This window comes from Oncorhynchus mykiss, chromosome 8 (genome assembly GCF_013265735.2).
Source record: "Oncorhynchus mykiss isolate Arlee chromosome 8, USDA_OmykA_1.1, whole genome shotgun sequence".
NCBI lineage: Eukaryota > Metazoa > Chordata > Actinopteri > Salmoniformes > Salmonidae > Oncorhynchus > Oncorhynchus mykiss.
In genome coordinates, this window is record NC_048572.1 from 65389241 (window position 1) to 65409593 (window position 20353).

Genomic DNA, 20353 nt, shown 5'->3' on the forward strand with positions numbered 1-20353 from the left:
AATTTTCGATCACCAGTAACTACTTTAATACTTCATTAACAATTAATTAAATCAAGTCTTTGAGGAATTATGTCTTAAAAGTAAGATCAAGAGTAGAGACCATGTTCAATTTGGTAGTTTGGAAAAGTCTGGCATGACAGTAGAATTTGATCATTAAATTATGTTGCTTAGTGCAGTTTGGTTCAATACATGAAATACTCTGCTTCTTATGTTGTGATTGTAAAATGCCTCTCGGCATCAGAGTTTTGGCACTGTACCATGAATATCTAAATAGTGACATTTGTGAGAATGCAAAGAAATTCTCAGATTCATGTTGACAACAAAGTTCTGATTTTATTCCAAAAGTGTTGAATAATTGCAGGAACATTTTGACAATACAATAAAACATGTTAAAATCCATAATTTAAACATTCAGTCCACAAAAATAACAAAGATGTATGTATGTATTATTAACGGTTGTTACAAAAAGCTACAAAACGACCGATTATCTATCCACAGTGTACAAAATCTTGCAAAATATCAAGGGTAGTGTGACTGTACATTGCAACTTGTTTTTAGCCTTCCTTGCTGCCTCCTCATCTTCACCTTCTTGTCGTCGCCATCATGTGAATTTATATGTGAGATTGTTAAGGAAAGTGGTGAGCTGGGCTTTAACAGAAAAACAAAGTGGATATCACAATCAGAATCACTACAATCAATTGCCACGATCTTAAAACCCATGTTTTATTTAAAAGGATATGATTCATAATCCATGTTCTGTGTCAATACACCAGTCAATATAAACTCAGCATTGTGAGTGTCTGTTAGGAAGAAACAGGGGAGACAAGAAGTAGGTTTAGGCTAGAGTCAAAACAGGATGTCAAAACAAATCGGCCACATCCAAAGCACATGCACATGTGTACATGTACAGGTTTCTCTTACCAATGTTCTTCAAGAAGTACTCTCTACAGAGATGAAGATCATTCTCACATGATATCAGGATGATCTCAGCAAGGTTCTGAAAAGAACAGAAAACGTTCCACGAGTTCAGTAATAGAACATCACCTCGGTTACATTCTTCCAAGTACACATTTATAACACAATGCTGTGACGACATGGAGAGGACCAGTACCTTGTTCTGCTTGTGCTCCATTATCTTGCGGAAGGAGGGCTGCTTGGGGAGCACCTTGCCTCCTGCGCTCTCTACAATGGCTTTCATAGTGATAAGGCTGGGACAGATCCCAGGGGTAATGTAGAAATACTTGCCCTAGAGAGGGAGAGAAAAACAGAAAGACATGTTTATGAGCCAGTTGGGTATCTAATGTAGGGCTGACAGATATGGGCAAAAAATGTAATTGTGTTTTTTTTAACCAAATATTGCAATTGCGATTTGACTTACACGGAGTGTACAAAACATTAGGAATACTTTCATAATATTGAGTTGCACCCCCCCCGTTTGCCCTCAGAACAGACTCAATTCGTCAGGGCATGAACTACAGGGTGACAAAAGTGTTCCACAGGGATGCTGGCTCATGTTGACTTCAATGCTTCCCACAATTGTGTCAAGTTGGCTGGATGGACCATTCTTGATACACACGAGAAACTGTTGAGCGTGGAAAAAACCCAGCAGTGTTGCAGTTCTTGACACACTCAAACTGGTGTGCCTGGCACCTACTACCATACCCCATTCAAAGGCACTTAAATATTTTGTCTTGCCAATTCACGCTCTAAATGGCACACAGACAATTGTATCAAGGCTTAAAAATCCTTCTTTAACCGGTCTCCTCCCATTCATCTACACTGATTGTAGTGGATTTAACAAGAGCCATCAATAAGGGATCATAGCTTTCAGCTGTGTTCACCTGGTCAGTCTGTCATGGAAAGTTGTTCCTAATGTTTAGTACAGAGTAGCTCAAAACACTTGGGTGACTGTTGGAATCATGGAAATAGAGTGATTCATATTGAGAAGCAAAGTGGAAAGCACCACCGTGCTTGTTTGGAACAATCTGTTGACTGCACATGACAGAACAGCATGCAAACTTATAGTGACTAACAACCGGGCTAACAGCGGGGAGGTGGAACTGCGTTGCTTGAGTGACGGGTTGGGGCTTGGTGTGTGGGAAGCAGCCGCAAGAGAGGGAGAGCGACGATAAACATAGTAACAAATGGACCTTACATGCGGCTGACTGGCGTTTCAAAATATTGCATGCAATATGGATATTGCACATGTCAATATTGCGATTTCGATGTGAATTTGATTCATTGTGCAGCCCTAATCGAATGCATCCAATCAGACGAATTGACTCGATAACAATCTGATGACTCGACAGAACAAGTATATACACATTGGTGTCCACTGTTCAGGCAGATAGACATTGGGGATAGATTCCATAAGTGCATTGTTTCACTAACCTTGAAGAGTGGTGCAGTGTGGGCCCTCTTCAGTGACTCTTCCAGACTGAAGCCAAACAGCACCTCTGCCTCTGCATCTCTCAGCATGTAGTTCTGCTCATCTGAATAAACAAACACGTACTATAAGAATACACATACTCTAACGAATAAACACATACTGTAGTCTAAAGCAGGGATCATCAACTAGATTCAGCCAAGGGATGATTTTATTAAGCAGATGGTCAGGGGGCCAGATCATAATTCCAAGTAGTTTGTATTCTGCAAATTGACAGCAAGAAGTCAAAACAGATCATATTTGACTAAAACATAATAGTTTTATACCTTGCTTAGATTTGTATACGATCACACATACTGTATCTATCTATTATGCATGGGAATACTTTGGAACAGATTTCCTAAATTAATAGCAGCGATTTGCTGGTGTTTTCTTATGTTCAACAATAAAAACATTTTTTACATTTGACTTTTGAAATAAAATCACCCGTGGGGCAAATTCAGTCAGCGGGCCACCAGTTGGGGGACCCTACTCTGAAGAATGTACAAAAACTCTAAAACCAAACACACTCACTCTAAGAACCCACATACACTCTACAAAGCTACACACAAAAAGTAAGTGATCACAACAGTGTCTCGCAACATGAAACTCCCTCACACAGATCTATTCTCTAATAACTGAATGCATATTTAACGTACCGACAAACTTCTGGCTCTTCCAGCTCTCTTCTAACCACTCAGGGGTGACGATGTGCTTGACGATTGACATGGCTGTGAGAAACTTCACCGTCCTCGTCACCTTGTTGGCCACAAGATGGGTGCACTTCTGAGCGCTCTCTGCAATCTCCCCTCCAAGGTTGTGCAGCCTCTGGATAGACAAAAGGAGACATCGGATGCATTGTTAGAGGCTGGTCTGTGAGTGCTGAGAATCAGAAGTCATCCTGTGATACGTTTTGAGAAATATTGGTGATTGATAACAATAATTCTAGACAATGACTGTTTCCTGCAGACTCAGCTGTGCAGAGGCATAAAAAGGCAATTACCTTCATGAATTGTTGGACCTGTGTTGGCTCAAAGCCAGTGAAGAAAATGTACGGTGTGGACTCTGGTGGAAGCTTCTTGGTTGGGGATTGAATCTCCTCAAGTCTACAATTGAGAGAACATTTGGATCATTGGGTGAGAAACTTTAGGTAATTGCGTTGTATCCATATATACATACAAATAAATAAATAAATATATACATTTAAAAACATTTTTTAGAAACAAATATTTTTCCTAACACAAATTTTGCAGATTGACTAATTCAACATACTGTGCTACACAACACTGTGAAATTTAGAGTGATGGAGACTCACCTTGGCTTCTTATTTGGAGGCTGGGAGTTTGACTCAGACTGTCTCTGCTTCTGTTGCAGCTGCAATGCTGCCAACGCATCAGGTGAAACCTTCACAGGAGCCCGCCAAGCACCTAAAATCAAAAGGAGAAAAATGTATATAATCCACACCTGTGTGTAAGAATTTTGTCCATCACCCTCAATTTTTTTTCAATTATTATTACCCATACAGTGCATTCGGAAAGTATTCAGAGCCCTTGATTTTTTCCCCCCCATATTTTGTTACAATAGTCTTATTCAAAAATGGATTATATTAACAAAAAATCTATACTCAATACCCAATTATCATCAAGAAAAAACAGGTTTTTAGAAATTGTTGCAAATGTATATTTAAAAAAAAACTGAAATATCACATTTACATAAGTATTCAGATCATTTACTCTGTACTTTGTTGAAGCACCTTTTTGTGATTACATCCTTGAGCCTTCTTGGGTATGATGCTACAAGCGTGGCACACCTGTATTTGGGGAGTTTCTCCCATTCTTATCTGCAGATCCTCTCAAGAACTGTCTAGTTAGATGAGGAGTGTCACTGCACAGCTGTTTTCAGGCCTCTCCAGAGATGTTCGATTGGGTTCAAGTCCGGGCTCTGGCTGGGCTACTCAAGGACATTGAGACTTGTGCTGAAGCCACTCCTGCGTTGTCTTGGCTGTGTGCTCAAGGGCATTGTCCTCATTGGAAGGTGAACCTTCACCCCACTGAGGTCTGGAGCAGGTTTTCATCAAGGATTTCGCTATACTTTGCTCTGTTAATCTTTCCCTCGAGCCTGACGAGGCTCTCAGTCTCTGTCATTGAAAAACATCCCCACAGCATGATGCTGCCACCACCATGCTTCACTGTAGGGGTGGTGCCAGGTTTCCTCCAGACGGGACTCTTGGCATTCACGTCAAAGAGTTCTATCTTCATCAGACCAGAGAATCTTGTTTCTCATGGTCAGAGTCCTTTAGGTGCCTTTTGGCAAATGCCAAGTAGGCTGTCATGTGCCTTTTACTGAGTAGTGGCTTCCGTCTGGCAACTCTACTATAAAGGCCTTTGGTAGAGTGCTGCATATGTGGTTGTCCTTCTGGAAGGTTCTCCCATCTCCACAGAGGAACTCCAGAGCTCTATGAGAGTGACCATTGGGTTCTTGGTCACAGCTCTAGGAAGATACTTGATGGTCCTAAACTTCTTCCATTTAAGAATGATTTAAGGCCACTGTGTTCTTGGGGACCTTCAATGCTGCAGAAATGTTTTGGTACCCTTCCCCAGATAAACACAATACTATCTCGGAGCTCTACGGACAATTCCTTTGACCTTATGGCTTGGTTTTTGCTCTGAAATGCACTGTCAACTGTGGGACCTTATATAGACAGTTGTGTGCCTTTCCAAATCATGTCCAATCAATTGAATTTTCCACAAGTAGACTCCAACCAAGTTATAGAAACAGCTCAAGGATGATCAATGGAACTAGGATGCACCGGAGCTCAATTATGAGTCCCATAACGAAGGGTCTGAATACTTACGTAATAAAATGTATGTTTTTTTTATAAATTTGCAAAAATGTCTAAAAAGCTGTTTTCGCTTTGTCATTATGGGATAGTGTGTGTAGATTGATGAGGATTTTTTATTTTATTTCATCGTTTAGGCTGTAACGTAACAAAATGTGGAAAAAGGTTAGGGTTCTGAATACTTTTCGAATGCGCTGTAAAGTCCCCTTGCCCCCACTGTAAGACTTCTGAACCCTGTACCCAGTAGGTTCTGAACCAGATGCTGGTTGGGGATGAGTGGTTCCTGCAGGTTGAAGTTGGAGTATCTGCTGTGCTGGATCTGCCGGAGAGCCTCAAAGTTCCCCAGGAGGATGTCACAGAGCCACTGGGCATTGACGCAGGGGATCCTCCACTCCTTGGCCTTCTCATACTTCAGACCACTGGGCCTGAGGAGACAGGGAGGGAGAGGGTTAACACAGGGGATTCCAACAGTAAAGTAAAACAGACATGATGCAGGCATAAAACACAAACACACACATACAGTTGGGCAAAAACGTATTTAGTCAGCCACCAATTGTGCATGTTCTCCCACTTAAAAAGATGAGGCCTGTAATCATAGGTACACTCCTTTCATCATAGGTACACTTCAACTATGACAGACAAAATGAGAAGAAAAAAAATGGACATTGTAGGATTTTTAATGAATTTATTTGTAAATTATGGTGGAAAATAAGTATTTGGTCAATAACAAAAGTTTCTCAATACTTTGTTATATACCCTTTGCTGGCAATGACAGAGGTCAAACGTTTTCTGTAAGTCTTCACAAGGTTTTCACACACTGTTGCTGGTATTTTGGCCCATTCCTCCATGCAGATCTCCTCTAGAGCAGTGATGTTTTGGGGCTGTTGCTGGGCAACACGGACTTTCAACTCCCTCCAAAGATTTTCTATGGGGTTGAGATCTGGAGACTGGCTAGGCCACTCCAGGACCTTGAAATGCTTCTTACGAAGCCACTCCTTCGTTGCCCGGGCGGTGTGTTTGGGATCATTGTCATGCTGAAAGACCCAGCCACGTTTCATCTTCAATGCCCTTGCTGATGGAAGGAGGTTTTCACTCAAAATCTCACGATACATGGCCCCATTCATTCTTTCCTTTACACGGATCAGTCGTCCTGGTCCCTTTGCAGAAAAACAGCCCCAAAGCATGATGTTTCCACCCCCATGCTTCACAGTAGGTATGGTGTTCTTCGGATGCAACTCAGCATTCTTTGTCCTCCAAACACAACGAGTTGAGTTTTTACCAAAAAGTTACATTTTGGTTTCAACTGACCATATGACATTCTCCCAATCTTCTTCTGGATCATCCAAATGTTCTCTAGCAAACTTCAGACGGGCCTGAACATGTACTGGCTTAAGCAGGGGGACACGTCTGGCACTGCAGGATTTGAGTCCCTGGCGGCGTAGTGTGTTACTGATGGTAGGCTTTGTTACTTTGGGTCCCATCTCTCTGCAGGTCGTTCACTAGGTCCCCCCGTGTGGTTCTGGGATTTTTGCTCACCGTTCTTGAGATCATTTTGACACCACGGGGTGAGATCTTGCGTGGAGCCCCAGATCGAGGGAGATTATCAGTGGTCTTGTATGTCTTCCATTTCCTAATACTTGCTCCCACTTCAAACCAAGCTGCTTACCTATTGCAGATTCAGTCTTCCCAGCCTGGTGCATGTCTACAATTTTGTTTCTGGTGTCCTTTGACAGCTCTTTGGTCTTGGCCATAGTGGAGTTTGGAGTGTGACTGTTTGAGGTTGGGGACAGGTGTCTTTTATACTGATAACAAGTTCAAACAGGTGCCATTAATACAGGTAACGAGTGGAGGACAGAGGAGCCTCTTAAAGAAGAAGTTACAGGTCTGTGAGAGCCAGAAATCTTGCTTGTTTGTAGGTGACCAAATACTTATTTTCCACCATAATTTGCAAATAAATTCTTAAAAATCCTACAATGTGATTTTCTGGATTTTTCTCATTTTGTCTGTCATAGTTGAAGTGTACCTATGATGAAAATGACAGGCCTCTCATCTTTTTAAGTGGGAGAAATTGCACAATTGGTGGCTGACTAAATACTTTTTTGCCCCACTGTATATATAAAAGCTGCAACCCATCCACACAAATTCTGAACATGATTACGCCAAGGACTTGACTGTGTCTACAACATTTACATGCCATTCTAAATAGGTGAAAGCATATCAATATCTTCTCGTACTCTTTACAGATGAGCACGGTGTTGCTACGACAGAGGTAGCCTGTGTATCTGGCTCCTGCCAGATAGGCCATTAGCTTCAGGTCATCACGGTCTGAGTCCACAAAGCCAGTCACAGAGATGATCTGAGGAGGAACGAATGTTAGGAACGTCAATGGACTTACTATTGAAGCTATAAACTCTACTTCTGAGCTATTCATTACATAGGCCTAGTTCTTCTTGGAATTCTAGTCATTACCTCATCATACACCAATGCAAAATGTTTGATTGTACCCATGGGTGTAGTGCTGCCGGAGCAACGCTCTGCCACTTCTCAGAATGCAATGGTGCTCATTTAATAAAGTTGAAGTGGAATCAAGTTCACGCAAGATCATTTAATGATTAACCAGTATCCGACATAACAAACCAAATATAATAGCTAGTACAATGTTACTGTTAGACCAAAAAACACATCATTTCGTATAAGACGTCAGGATGATTGTGCTGAATGGTTGCATTTTTTTTAATCATGAGGCCAAGACTCAACAGAACGTGCCATTGGGCAAAATATGTGCTTTGACAAACAAAACACAGGGAGGCTGTAGCTTGTGAACTCCATCTGCTCTAAAATGCACTCAAACAGTAGGTTATGTACATCAATCAAGAATATCTGAAAGCATATACCCATGAAACTGATTTAGATTCAAATGGTTGGCATACAGCTTGGACGTTTCATCCGTAAAACGTGAAGAATTGTCATCCACGATTGACAGAGATGGTGCCCTTAATTTTTTGGTTTTGGTAGGCCTAATTTGGTTTTTGAGGGTATTAAAAATGGAAACATTTATTTGAGCTAATTTGGAGGATGTATTTTATACATATTTTAAAATGATATCAGGTCTATTCAATAGGCTACATGTCGGAATAAACTTTGATTGCGAAATTAGGGGGGGGCGGAATAGCACACCACTGATTGTACCGTTGTTCAAAATAAAAACAAATGAAAGCAGTTCCCAACCCATGTTAGATGTTTTGAATGTGGCGAGATAAAGAGGAAGTGATGCGTACGTGTTGTGAGCAGGGCTTCGCTCCAGGTGGGAAGGCGAAGGGGAGGTGTAGGGTTCTGTGGGGAGGAACCATCTTCTTTTTTTTCAGGATTGTGTTCAGCCAGTGGGCAGTGACACAGCGTCTCCCCTCCCGTAGGGCCTGAGGTACAGCAACAAGAGAGATGACCTTTAAAACCTAATATAACGGGGACACACACACACACACACACTAGAGTCCTGCACGGGTCCGTTTTTTGGAGACACATCCGCCCCGGCCACATCAATTCCGAGCCCCACCCAATATACCCTACATCAGGACTGATTTTTCACGTAACCCGACACACCCGCATAGAATAGTTCTGAGAGCCGATCCGTGACCAGCCAAATAACATAATAAAAATGGTTCATTAATTGAAGGCTGTTATCCCCCTTCCCTGGCCTGTATGAATTAATTTGTCTGCATGTCTAGTCAACATTTGGATAAAAGGAAACCATGCCATGAATTAAGAACAATATATTTTTATTTTCACAATGAGATGCGGCACATAGACGACTCAAATCTCTCTGGAAAAAAAGGCCTTCTAATTACCCTTCTTAGCTGACATAACGAAACCTTTCCATTCAACAATGTTTAGATAATAAAATAGTTTAATTGAAACTTAAACAATTCCCAGAATCGAATATAGGATGCAAAAATACATTTATTTAGTAGGTTATACTCACAACTTTTACCAGGCACACTGGTTTAAACTTGATATGGCCTGTGTAAATCAGTGATTCCCAAACTGTGGGGTTCCCCCCACCACAAAAAAATGTACTCAGTCCGGCATTAAACTTACTCTTGAAAGTTGTCATAGCAGAAAGCACAAGGTGCAATTTCAAAATTGGGTAGTGCATCATCAGTTCCTCTTGTCATGTCAGTCATTACTTACCTTAGAGAGCCATGTATAACTCGTCTATCAACTAGCCCATGTCAGCTAATGTTTTTTCTTTTTTTTCTTTGCCCATAGATAGTTGTAATTTTGTTCTCACTCAAATATCAAATGAACACACATTAGACATGGCAAAATGTATAGAATTGCAAGATAACTTACCAGTTTTAAAGCAAATTATCTTTGCACCCCATGACAAAATGTGTAGAATTGCAGGAAATAAGCACAGAATGTTCCCTAATGCTGGAAGGTGTGAAAAAGTTTGGGAACCCCTGGTCTAAATGAACAGAAGCCTGAATGAACGTGCTAATAAACTGAATTAGCCTATTGTAAAGAAATACCTGCTTGCACTTTTTGCAGGCTGTATGTCCATCTATCAGGTTGTTGTTCTTGTCCACAATGATCCTTCCAAACCAAACCAGGGATTTCACCCAATTCTGAATTTCATAACCTTTTTATTCTCTGGTTACGTTTGCCCTTTTCATGTGAGCTAAACTATCCATGGAAAGTAGGCCTAAACTTGGCAATGTATTCTCACATGGGGGGGATGAAACATCAGTTTCAACACCACACAAATAATGGACAGTTCCACTGCATGCATGGCTAGTAGCCTATAGGTCTGCCTCACCACTCACAGAACGGAACTCACAACCCAATGCAACACAACATGCTCCTGGGTTTGTAAAAAAATATCATCTTGATTTAAAATGTTTCTGACCCGCAGAATAATTGTTCTGAACCACGAGCCGACCCGTGGGTTGAAATAATGCTTTCATTTAGAGGTCGACCGATTAATCGGAATGGCCGATTAATTAGGGCCGTTTTCAAGTTTTCATAACAATCGGTAATCTGCATTTTTGGACACCGATCATGGCCGATTACATTGCACTCCACGAGGAGACTGCGTGACAGGCTGACTACCTGTTATGCGAGTGCAGCAAGGAGCAAAGGTAAGGTGCTAGCTAGCATTAAATGTTTCTTATAAAAAACAATCAAACATAATCACTAGTTAACTACACATGGTTGATGATATTACTAGTTTATCTAGCGTATCCTGCGTTGCATATAATCGTTGCAGTGCCTGTTAATTTATCATTGAATCACAGCCTACTTCGCAAAATGGGTGATTTAACAAGCGCATTCGTGAAAAAAGCACTGTTGTTGCACCAATGTGTACCTAACCATAAACATCAACGCCTTTCTTATTCCCAGGTAACAAGTTTTAGGTTGAGGTTATTATAGGAATTATAGGACTATTTCTCTCTATACCATTTGTATTTCATATACCTTTGACTATTGGATGTTCTTATAGGCACTATAGTACTGCCAGTGTAACAGTATAGCTTCCATCCCTCTCCTCGCCCCTATCTGGGCTCGAACCAGGAACACATCGAAAACAGCCACCCTCGAAGCATCGTTACCCATCGCTCCACAAAAGCCGCGGCCCTTGCAGAGCAAGGAGAACAACTACTCCAAGTCTCAGAGTGAGTGACGTTTGAAACACTATTAGCGCGCACCCCGCTAACTAGCTAGCCATTTCACATCAGTTACACGAGCCAAATCTCGGGAGTTGATAGGCTTGAAGTTATAAACAGTGCAATGCTTGAAGCACAGCGAAGAGCTGCTGGCAAATGCCCGAAAGTGCTGTTTGAAAGAATGCTTACGAGCCTGCTGCTGCCTACCACCGCTCAGTCAGACTGCTCTATCAAATATCAAATCATAGACTTAATTATAACATAATAACACACAGAAATACGAGCCTTAGGTCATTAATATGGTAAAATCCGGAAACTGTCATTTCAAAAATAAAACGTTTATTCTTTCAGTGAAATACGAAAACATTCCGTATTTTATCTAACGGGGGGCATCCATAAGTCTAAATATTCCTGTTACATTGCAAAACCTTCAATGTTATGTCATAATTATGCAAAATTCTGGCAAATTAGTTCGCAACGAGCCAGGCGGCCCAAACTGTTGCATATACCCTGACTCTGCGTGCAATGAACGCAAGAGAATTGACACAATTTCCCTAGTTTAATATTGCCTGCTAATATGAATTTATTTTAACTAAATATGCAGTTTTAAAATATATACTTCTGTGCATTGATTTTAAGAAAGGCATTGATGTTTATGGTTAGGTACATTCATGCAATGATTATACATTTTTTTCGCAAAGGCGCTTTTGTTAAATCATCCCCCGTTTGGCGAAGTTGGCTGTCTTTGTTAGGAAGAAATAGTCTTCACAGTTCACATTGAGCCAGGCGGCCCAAACTGCTGCATATACCTTGACTCTGTTGCACAGAACGCAAGAGAAGTGACACAATTTCCCTAGTTAAAATAAATTAATGTTAGCAGGCAATATTAACTAAATATACAGGTTTAAAAATATATACTTGTGTATTGGGAATATTGAAGACTCATGTTAAAAGGAACCACGTTAGCTTTTTTACATGGCACATACTGCACTTTTACTTTCTTCTCCAACACTTTGTTTTTGCATTATTTAAAACAAATTGAACATGTTTCATTATTTATTTGAGGCTAAATTGATTTTATTGATTAATTATATTAAGTTAAAATAAAAGTGTTCATTCAGTATTGTTGTAATTGTCATTATTACAAATAAATACATAAATAAATAATAAATACATTTTAAAAATTAATAAATTAATTTAAATAAAAATATATATATAAAAAAATGAATACATTAAATTCCATTTTTTTTGTTTATTTTATTTATTTTTTATTTTTTAAATCGTCTGATTAATTGGTATCGGCTTTTTTTGGTCCTCCAATAATCGGTATCGGCAATGAAAAATCATAATCGGTCGATCTCTACTTTCATTCCACCCGCCAGCTGTTTTCTTTGCGGGTCAACCACGGGTATCCGACCCGATGCAGGACTCTATAACACACACACACACTTGTCCTTCAAACAAGCCTTTAGCTGAGATGAAAAACTCTTTAGTGATGCTTACCTGGACATACATGCTGCTAACTTGAGTTTCACAGAGCAGGTGAGTGCAGCGGTTGTTAAGAGAGGAGTCCACAATTCCACCATAGGCCTGGATAATCTGTGATTCACAAAATACAACTCAGCAATGCAAGGGGAAAAACAGTAGTTGAAAAAATGCAGTTATAACGAATGCTGTTTGCTAAGACACAAGATAAAGATAAGTCCAAGAAAATAATGAACGTTTTTTTTCTTACTCTCTTCCACGTGGCAAGGAGCTGCTTGTCTGCCATCTGCTCTGGGTAGTCAGCAACAGCAAACACACAGCCCACCAAGAAGCCATCTTCAGGAACTACAGCAGCAAACAGAACAATGTTTGGTTAGTCAAACAAATCAGAACTATAACCATTAAAAACAGCATGATGATCATTGGATGTATATCATCTGATCACGATTGTTTTCTTAATGTATTTTGATGACTTTCTGTAATGGCCTGAAATTGAAATTGAAACCTCAATTGTGTCTTAGAGAACTTACTCTCCTGTCCTGGCTCGTGGCCAAACAGCTGGTGCACTTGAGGCGGCTGGAGCTGAGGCTGTAGTGACCCTTGCTGCTGCTGCGGCTGCTGGAGTGGCTGCTGGCTTGGATGCTGCTGCAGCGACTGCTGCTGGCTCTTCAGATGCTGCTGCTGCTGTTGTTGTTGCTGGAGCTGCTGCATGTGCTGCTGCTGCATCTGTTGCTGCAGGAAATGCTGCTGCTGCTGCTGTTGGAGGTGTTGTTGATGGAGTTGCTGTTGCTGCTGGTTCTGCTGCTGTTGCTGCTGCTGCTGTTGCTGCTGCAGCTGTTGCTGGAGCCTGTGCTGTTGGAACTGCTGTAACTGCTGTTGTAAAGCATGCTGCTGCTGCAGCTGCTGCTGCTGCTGCATTGGTGGCCGCAGGAGCTGCTGCGGCCGCAGTTGTTGCTGCGAGAATGCATGTTGTGGTTGTTGTTGTTGCTGGGTGAAGATCTGTTGTTGGTGGATCTGCTGTTGCTGTGGCTGCTGCTGGATGAACTGATGTGCTTGTTGTTGTGGCAACTGAGGAGGGAAACCTGGCTGAGGAACCTGCGGCTGCTGCTGCTGTTGTTGTTGTTGCTGGTGGTGCAACTGCATGAGTTGCTGTGGTGGGAGATGCTGCAGCATGGGGTGCTGCTGCTGTGACAGCTGCTGAGGTGGGTGTTGTTGTTGTGGCTGTTGTTGTTGTTGTTGTTGTGGCTGTTGTTGTTGTGGCTGTTGTTGTTGGGGGACCTGATGAGACTGCTGCTGCAGTAACTGCTGCTGTGCTTCGGCTGTGAGCTGCTGCTGACCTTGGGGCTTCGCTTGGTTGAACAGGAGCGGGTTGGGTTGGGCGTTGGGCTGGCCCTGGTTCGTTTGCTGCTGCTGCTCTAATATCTTCGTTGAGGCAGAGAGACTCTGTAGGATCTGTGGTAAGAAACCAAACAAATGTTGACATTTTATCAATGACATCAACTTTTTCAGTTGATGGCATTGCACCAATACTTTGCCGCTACGTGACCATAATGACCTGACCTGTGTCCCATATGTACCTGCATTCCATACAGAACCAGGCTAATAATGACTCGCCATATTTTAAATTAGCATGCCCTTGTGTTCTTAGATTGATTTGGATAGATTTACTCAGAGTTTAAAAAAAACTACTGGCCCAAACATAAAATTCTACTTGGTATTTACATTCTTTTTTACCTTTATTTAACTAGGCAAGTCAGTTAAGAATAAATTCTTATTTACAATGATGAGTGGGTTACTGCCTTGTAACTGCCTTGTTCAGGGGCAGAACAACAGATTTGTACCTTGTCAGCTCGGTGATTCGATACAGAAACCTTTCAGTTACTGGCCCTACGCTCTAACCACTAGGCTACCTGCCACCCTCTCTGTAACAAGAACAGTAGTAGTTGCTTTGAAAACTATATTTCTCCCACAAATGCATTCTGAACAATGGTCATATGCTTCTATGCTTATTAGAATCCATCCCTCTCTCCTCCATGAGCACAGTAGTGAGAGGGAGTGAGATTGGCTCGCTCACACAGCAGACGACAGCGAAACAGGGGCAGGCAGATACTTTCATATGGTTTATATTTGGTCAAATGCACATAATGGTTTGAATAAATCATGATAACAGCATTTTTTTAAGCAAGTTGTTAACCAAAAAATGACGTGACCAACTCCATAAAAAAATTGCCAATTAAAATGGTTGCAAATGCGAGAGTTCTGGTCGCCGTTTCGAACCCTGATTTCACACCACTACTGCAAAAGAAACCAAGCAAGAAAGAAAGCCTGAGTGAACGCCAAAGAACGGTGTTCTTACGTGTGCAACGTTGGGGGGCCTTGTGGTCTGCTGGATGTCAGAGTTGTTGGTGATGTTCCGTAGTGTCCTGGCCGCTGGGCTCCAGCCTGCCATGCCCTCTGTCCTCTCTGCCCCCGGCTGGGCAGCACTGGGTACTAGGGCAGCCCGGGCTTCTGATGGCCCTGCACTGCCTGGCACAGGGGGAACACTGGCACAGAGGTTGATCAGGCCAGAGTCCTTCACTGGCTGCAGTCTGCGTTTGGGACCCAGGGGCGGCCCGGTCATCTCCGCTGGGGTCCAGTTGAGGTTCCGCTCCTCCTTCTCCGTGGAAGAGTCATCCGAGTCATCAAACATGAGTTCGTCTCGTCGCTCGGCTTTGGGCGAGGTCCCTCCTCGGCCACTAGCAGGGGAGTCATCTCTTGATGAGGGGCTGGATCTCCGGGACCTGGGGCCTGGGCGCCTGCGGCCTGGAGGGCTGTAGCTGCCCTCAGAGCGCGACTCGTACTCGCTCTCCTCATCCTCCTCCTGGTAGGTCAGCCGGGGGTGGTACAGAGCCTCGTCCTTCCTACTCTTGTCCAATGCGGAGTGTGTGATCCACTCCGGAGTGACGATTTTGATGCTGCTGTGCTTCAGGGCAACCTCATACTTTTCCTGGAAAACACAATTCACGGTGTGAATGTACAGACATAATACTTTTCAGGTGTATGATGTTCTTTCTGTGTACTGCAAAAATTTGTGTTTTGGTATCATCTGACCAACATAGTACAGCAATCAAGATCTTGAGATGAATTGTTTCATTAGAATACAACCTGAAGTAACACAAAGACATGTTGTGTTCAGGCATTTCTCAGTGGCCAAGCAAAGACTAGACACTAGACAGCTTATGGGCAGGCTCTACCTCCTGGTGCCTGAGCATAAAGGCAGCAGTAAAACAAGACATCCCCTTCCTGCAATAACCATCAGACAGACCAGTGCCAAAGCAAGACTTATAAAATGTCCAACACAAGCAAGGCCTCAGCAGGCACCTCAATAGATCCTAAAAATAGTAACATGCCGACATTATTTTTCAAAAGACTGTTCAATTCACCAATTTGTCCATTTTCTCCAAAATGGGTGAACACTTTAAATCGTGTTTTTTCCCCCCATATTTTCTTGTGAATCGGAAGAGCATTGGAATAATGTTACATTAGAAAAACACAAACACCACACAAGAATGACAAAACTTAATATGACAAGAATAGTACTGAAAAATAATTACCCCTTTTGGCTCTGGAACAATCAGGTGAGTACATTTCTTGTTTAGGTTGAGTTGACAGTCACCACCATAAAAAGTGATCAAGGCCCAAAGAGTGTTCAGATCTTCTGGTAGCTAAACAAAGAAATGCATGAGAAAGATCTTAACATGATATAAAATACTTATCCTAATAAATCCATAAAACAATATATACGTAAAAGTACATACTTTAGGTAGACATGCCGTGACACCGAAGAATATTTGTCCTGACTCTGGGGAGAAACCGGTAACTCTGAATTATCTTATGTTAAGAAAGTCATTCAACTCAAATGTTCAGCTACTCTTTCAGCTAAAGTGTTACCGTTAAAATATAATTCACAAACATCAATCAATTGTTCATGAAATTCATTTCTATGAAAAGATACGGTAGCAGGTCTCCACATCTGACAGACAAAGTCACCCAAGACGGCTGAAAAACAAGGAAAACAGAGTTTAAAATGGTTGAACTTTTTCCCTTCACACCACCAAGGCTCCAGGTTTTTTTTGTGAATTGTCTACATAAAGGGATATACAGGTACCTGCCAAAATAAAGGAAACACTTGAGTAAATGAGGGATAAAGTATATTGAAAGCAGGTGCTTCCACACAGGTGTGGTTCCTGAGAAATACGCCATTAACAGCCTATCATGCTTAGGGTAGGGTAATGTATAAAAATGCCCAGTTGCCCATTATTTTGGATGACATAGCTAGAAGAGATCACAGTGACAGTGGTGTAAAGTACTTCAGTAAAAATACTTTAAAGTATTACTTAAGTAGGTTTTGGGGGTATCTGTACATTACTATTCATATTTTTGACAACTTTTACTTCACTACATTCCTAAAGAAAATGATGTACTTTATACTCCATACATTTTTCCTGACACCCAAAAGTACTCGTTACATTTTGACAAGAAAATGGTCCAATTCACACTCTTATCAAGATAACATCCCTGGTCATCCCTACAGCCTCTGATCTGGCGGACCCACTAAACACAAATGCTTTGTTTGTAAATTAGTGTGCCCCTGGCTATCAGTCAATAAAAATGTAAAATACAATTGTGCCATCTGATTTGCTTAATATAAGGAATTTGAAATTGTTTATACTTTTACTTTTGATACTTAAGTACATTTTAACAATCCCATTTACTTTAGATACTTGAGTATATTTTAAACCAAATACTTTTAAGACTTTTTCTCAAGTAGTATTTTACTGGGTGACTTTCACTTGAGTCATTTTCTATTAAGGTATCTTTACTTTTACTCAAGTATGACAATTGAGTTTTTCTTCCACTACTGCTTAGTGACTTTGAAAGAGGGGTCTCAAAGGAGCATAGATTGTGTGAAGGGTGAAGGGAGATACATAGTCAGTTGTACAACAATGCATTCAACTGAAATATGTATTCCGCATTTAACCAGATCTCAACCCAATAGAACACTTATGGGAGATTCTGGAGTGGCGCCTGAGACAGCTTTCCCACCACCATCAACAAAAAAAACCTGGGGTGTAATCATTAGCCAAACAGTTGCAAAACATAACTAAAACGAGAGTTTCTATTGGACAAATTCAGGTCGGTCCCTCCCCGTTTCATTCCATTGACTTCCGTTAAAGAAACGTTTTGCAACCGAATCTGCATAATGAATACGCCCCAAATTATGGAATTTCTTGTGGGGAAATTATGTTGTGTCCCTCCAATATACTTCCAGACACTTGTAGAATCTATGCCAAGGCTCATTGAAGCTGTTCTGGCAGGTTGTGGCGGTCCAACGCACTATTAAAACATGTTATGTTGGTGTTTCCTTTATTTAGGCAGTTATCCATGTATAATTCACACCCTTACCTTGACAACTGGAAGGTCAAAGACCTCTCGTGACTCCCCAACCTCTGGGTTATCTCCATCCTCTGCTATAATGTGTGTAGCCAAGGCATTGTATGAGACCTCCTTGCCTTTCCCTGCTTTCAGCAGCTGGACAACCTAAAGTGCACATGAAATCACATCAATGAAATAAAACAGAACACCTGGAGGTCGAATGAACAAGTTATATGCACATGATCAAATCAAATCGTATTTGCATAATACAACAGTGAAATGCTTACTTACAAGCCCTTAACCAACAATGCAGTTTTACAACAAAAAAATAAAGTATTTAATAAAATCAACTTTTGTAAAAAAATAAATATGATAAATTATATGATAAATGTGTACAATTCCAACCAAAGTGTGATAAAGGCAGTAGGCATCAAAGACGTTATTCATCAATCATGGGGTAGCCTGTATACTTAAGAAATGGACGTTATCAATGAGCAGTAGAAGATACTGTTGATTATTAGCTAGCTAGTAAGTGACAAAAATATACACGGTATAGGCCAAATCAATCTCAGTGGTATTGATTATTTGAAACATAGTTTGAAGGAACAATTTGAAAATGTTCGTGATGTATTTAACTAGGCATATACATCGTATGTACACGATAAATCAGTTTATAAACACAGGCGCGTAAATTAAAGGCATTATTTGGCAGGAAGTTGCCACTTGCATCTCTACAATGGCGGATTTGTCCTCGCATATGCGCAATGACAGGCGCACAATTCAGCAAACCGACGATGGGCTTTCACCTCAATATTATAGTAACGACCCTGGGTTTATCAATCCATCTCGTTCTAGCTATGGTAATCCATACATATACAATGCAAAACATGCCAAATGTATATTTACTGTATTACTAGCTGCGTTGCAAAATTGGATAACCAAGTCATAGGAATGCCAGAATACTGGTTGGCTAACCTGCACTCGTAGAAAACTGGCTAGCTAGCTAAGCATCCAACTGGCTACGGTCGCTAACGTCAACAAACTAACCTCATCTGGATCAATGACAACTTCATATATATTTGTAAAACGCAATGCATGTATTAGTTTATACACCAAATCTGCAAACAATACGGGTTACAAAAGGGAAATGGAAACACTGGTCGTTAGCGTTTCGCTATGCTAACCGGCTAGTGCGGTAAACGTCATTGGTTAGCTAGCTAGCTGTATGTCAACAGTGATAGCTTTACCTTTTGGTCAATGTCCCCGACCACGTAAAATTTAACATCTTTAAAGAGATCCTCAGGGACCTTCGGTTCTTCATCCGACATTATTATCCATAAAATGCTAATCAAGATATGTAAAACAAAATCACTAAAAAGTCAAAAGACATTAAAAAGTTATTCCCCTCAAGGTACACACTAGCGCCAAATCTCACTGAGCGCGCCTGTACCAGAGCGTGACGACAAAGGGGGTGGAACGGAATAACATTGTTTCATTTATGTATTGTTTCTCAGATATAGTGATGTATTGTGTTATACATATTTATTATAATCATTACTAAATGCATCGCCTTACATTCAACAGACCTCTACAAACATTTATCAAATAGAAATGCTACCCCACAACAATTTGAAACATGGAACGTCTATGGGAGGAGTTAAGTATTGACGCAAGGTGGAAAAGCCATGCTGAAGTGCCACAATTCTGATCAGTGCAAAGGGCAGGTACAAACGGGAGGGGGGTATTTTCTTAACTAACTTTATTGAACGTTAAACAGGGATCTCTTTACCAGCTACAGAAAATAGGTATAATGCAGACAGATATAATAATGCAGGTAATGGGAGAAGCTTGAGGTCATTAATGAACTCTGTTAAAAGCTGGAGATGCCCCAGGGGTCTGGGCCAGTGGCCCCCAAAAGCAAAACTGTCCTCATGTCAGGCAGCTCCTATGCTCTTAGAAAAAAATGGTTCCAAATGGTTATTTGGCTGTCCCCAGAAGAGAACTCTTTTGGGTTCCATGTAAAGGGTTCTACATGGAACCTGAAATGGTTCTTCAAAGGCTTTTCCTATGGGGACAGCCAACAAACCCTTTTAGGTTCAAGATAGCACCCTTTTTCTAAGAGTGTAGACAGGGCTTGAAGCAGATGTTGGCCTAGTGATGATGGCCTTTAATTTAGCCTAGCAGTGGAAGAGCAGGAAAAGCGCCATATTATCAGACTGTAGCAGACACAATTTCTTATTTAATGAGGCAAGTCATGCAAACAAAGACAGATCATACTGTAAGTGTGGCCATGCAGACTTTTTAAACGGCCTTTCCTCCCCATGAAAATGTATAGAAATGGTACTATATTCATGTTTATGGGTGATAACGTGTTAGATTAAGGATTGTGACTGCTAACATCTACTGATAAAGATTCATTTTCTATCATCTTGAGATTGTAGCATGTTTTCCCCTTATGTTACAGACACATGTAATTCACCTTTTCGAAGATCTCATCTACTATGGAATTCATTCCTCCACGGTTCT

The 20353-nt window shown here is 41.2% G+C and overlaps 1 protein-coding gene across 2 annotated transcripts; it reads right to left on the minus strand.

Annotated features, from left to right (window-relative positions):
• Nucleotides 1–307: 307 nt before the first annotated feature.
• Nucleotides 308–19373, minus strand: paxip1 (PAX interacting (with transcription-activation domain) protein 1). Of its 2 annotated transcripts, XM_036985986.1 has the most exons (20): nt 19075–19367; nt 17858–17992; nt 16407–16450; nt 16210–16273; nt 16006–16116; nt 14769–15398; nt 12943–13864; nt 12663–12757; nt 12431–12526; nt 8543–8680; nt 7499–7620; nt 5505–5689; nt 3741–3852; nt 3429–3531; nt 3085–3253; nt 2392–2492; nt 1112–1246; nt 922–997; nt 740–800; nt 308–617 (listed from the first exon to the last, which is right to left on the minus strand). In XM_036985986.1, exons 1-20 carry the CDS (start codon nt 19153–19155, stop codon nt 602–604), a joined length of 3396 nt encoding a protein of 1131 aa, XP_036841881.1. In that variant the 5' UTR covers nt 19156–19367; the 3' UTR covers nt 308–601. The 2 variants fall into 2 exon arrangements, with proteins under 2 accessions (XP_036841881.1, XP_036841884.1); XM_036985989.1 differs by lacking the exon at nt 740–800 and having other exon boundaries at nt 308–648; nt 19075–19373.
• Between the last annotated feature and the right edge of the window lie 980 nt (nt 19374–20353).

What these genes read in the sequence shown, in the direction of transcription:
- paxip1 (XM_036985986.1), bottom strand. Translation starts at nt 19,155, where the DNA reads ATGTCGGATGAAGAACCGAAGGTCCCTGAGGATCTCTTTAAAGATGTT. An exon ending in TCTGGTTCAGAACCTACTGG is followed by an intron (nt 3,853 to 5,504) that starts GTACAGGGTTCA and finishes TTTTGATTTTAG; the next exon opens with GTGCTTGGCGGGCTCCTGTG. An exon ending in TGGAGCACAAGCAGAACAAG is followed by an intron (nt 998 to 1,111) that starts GTACTGGTCCTC and finishes TGTTCTTTTCAG; the next exon opens with AACCTTGCTGAGATCATCCT.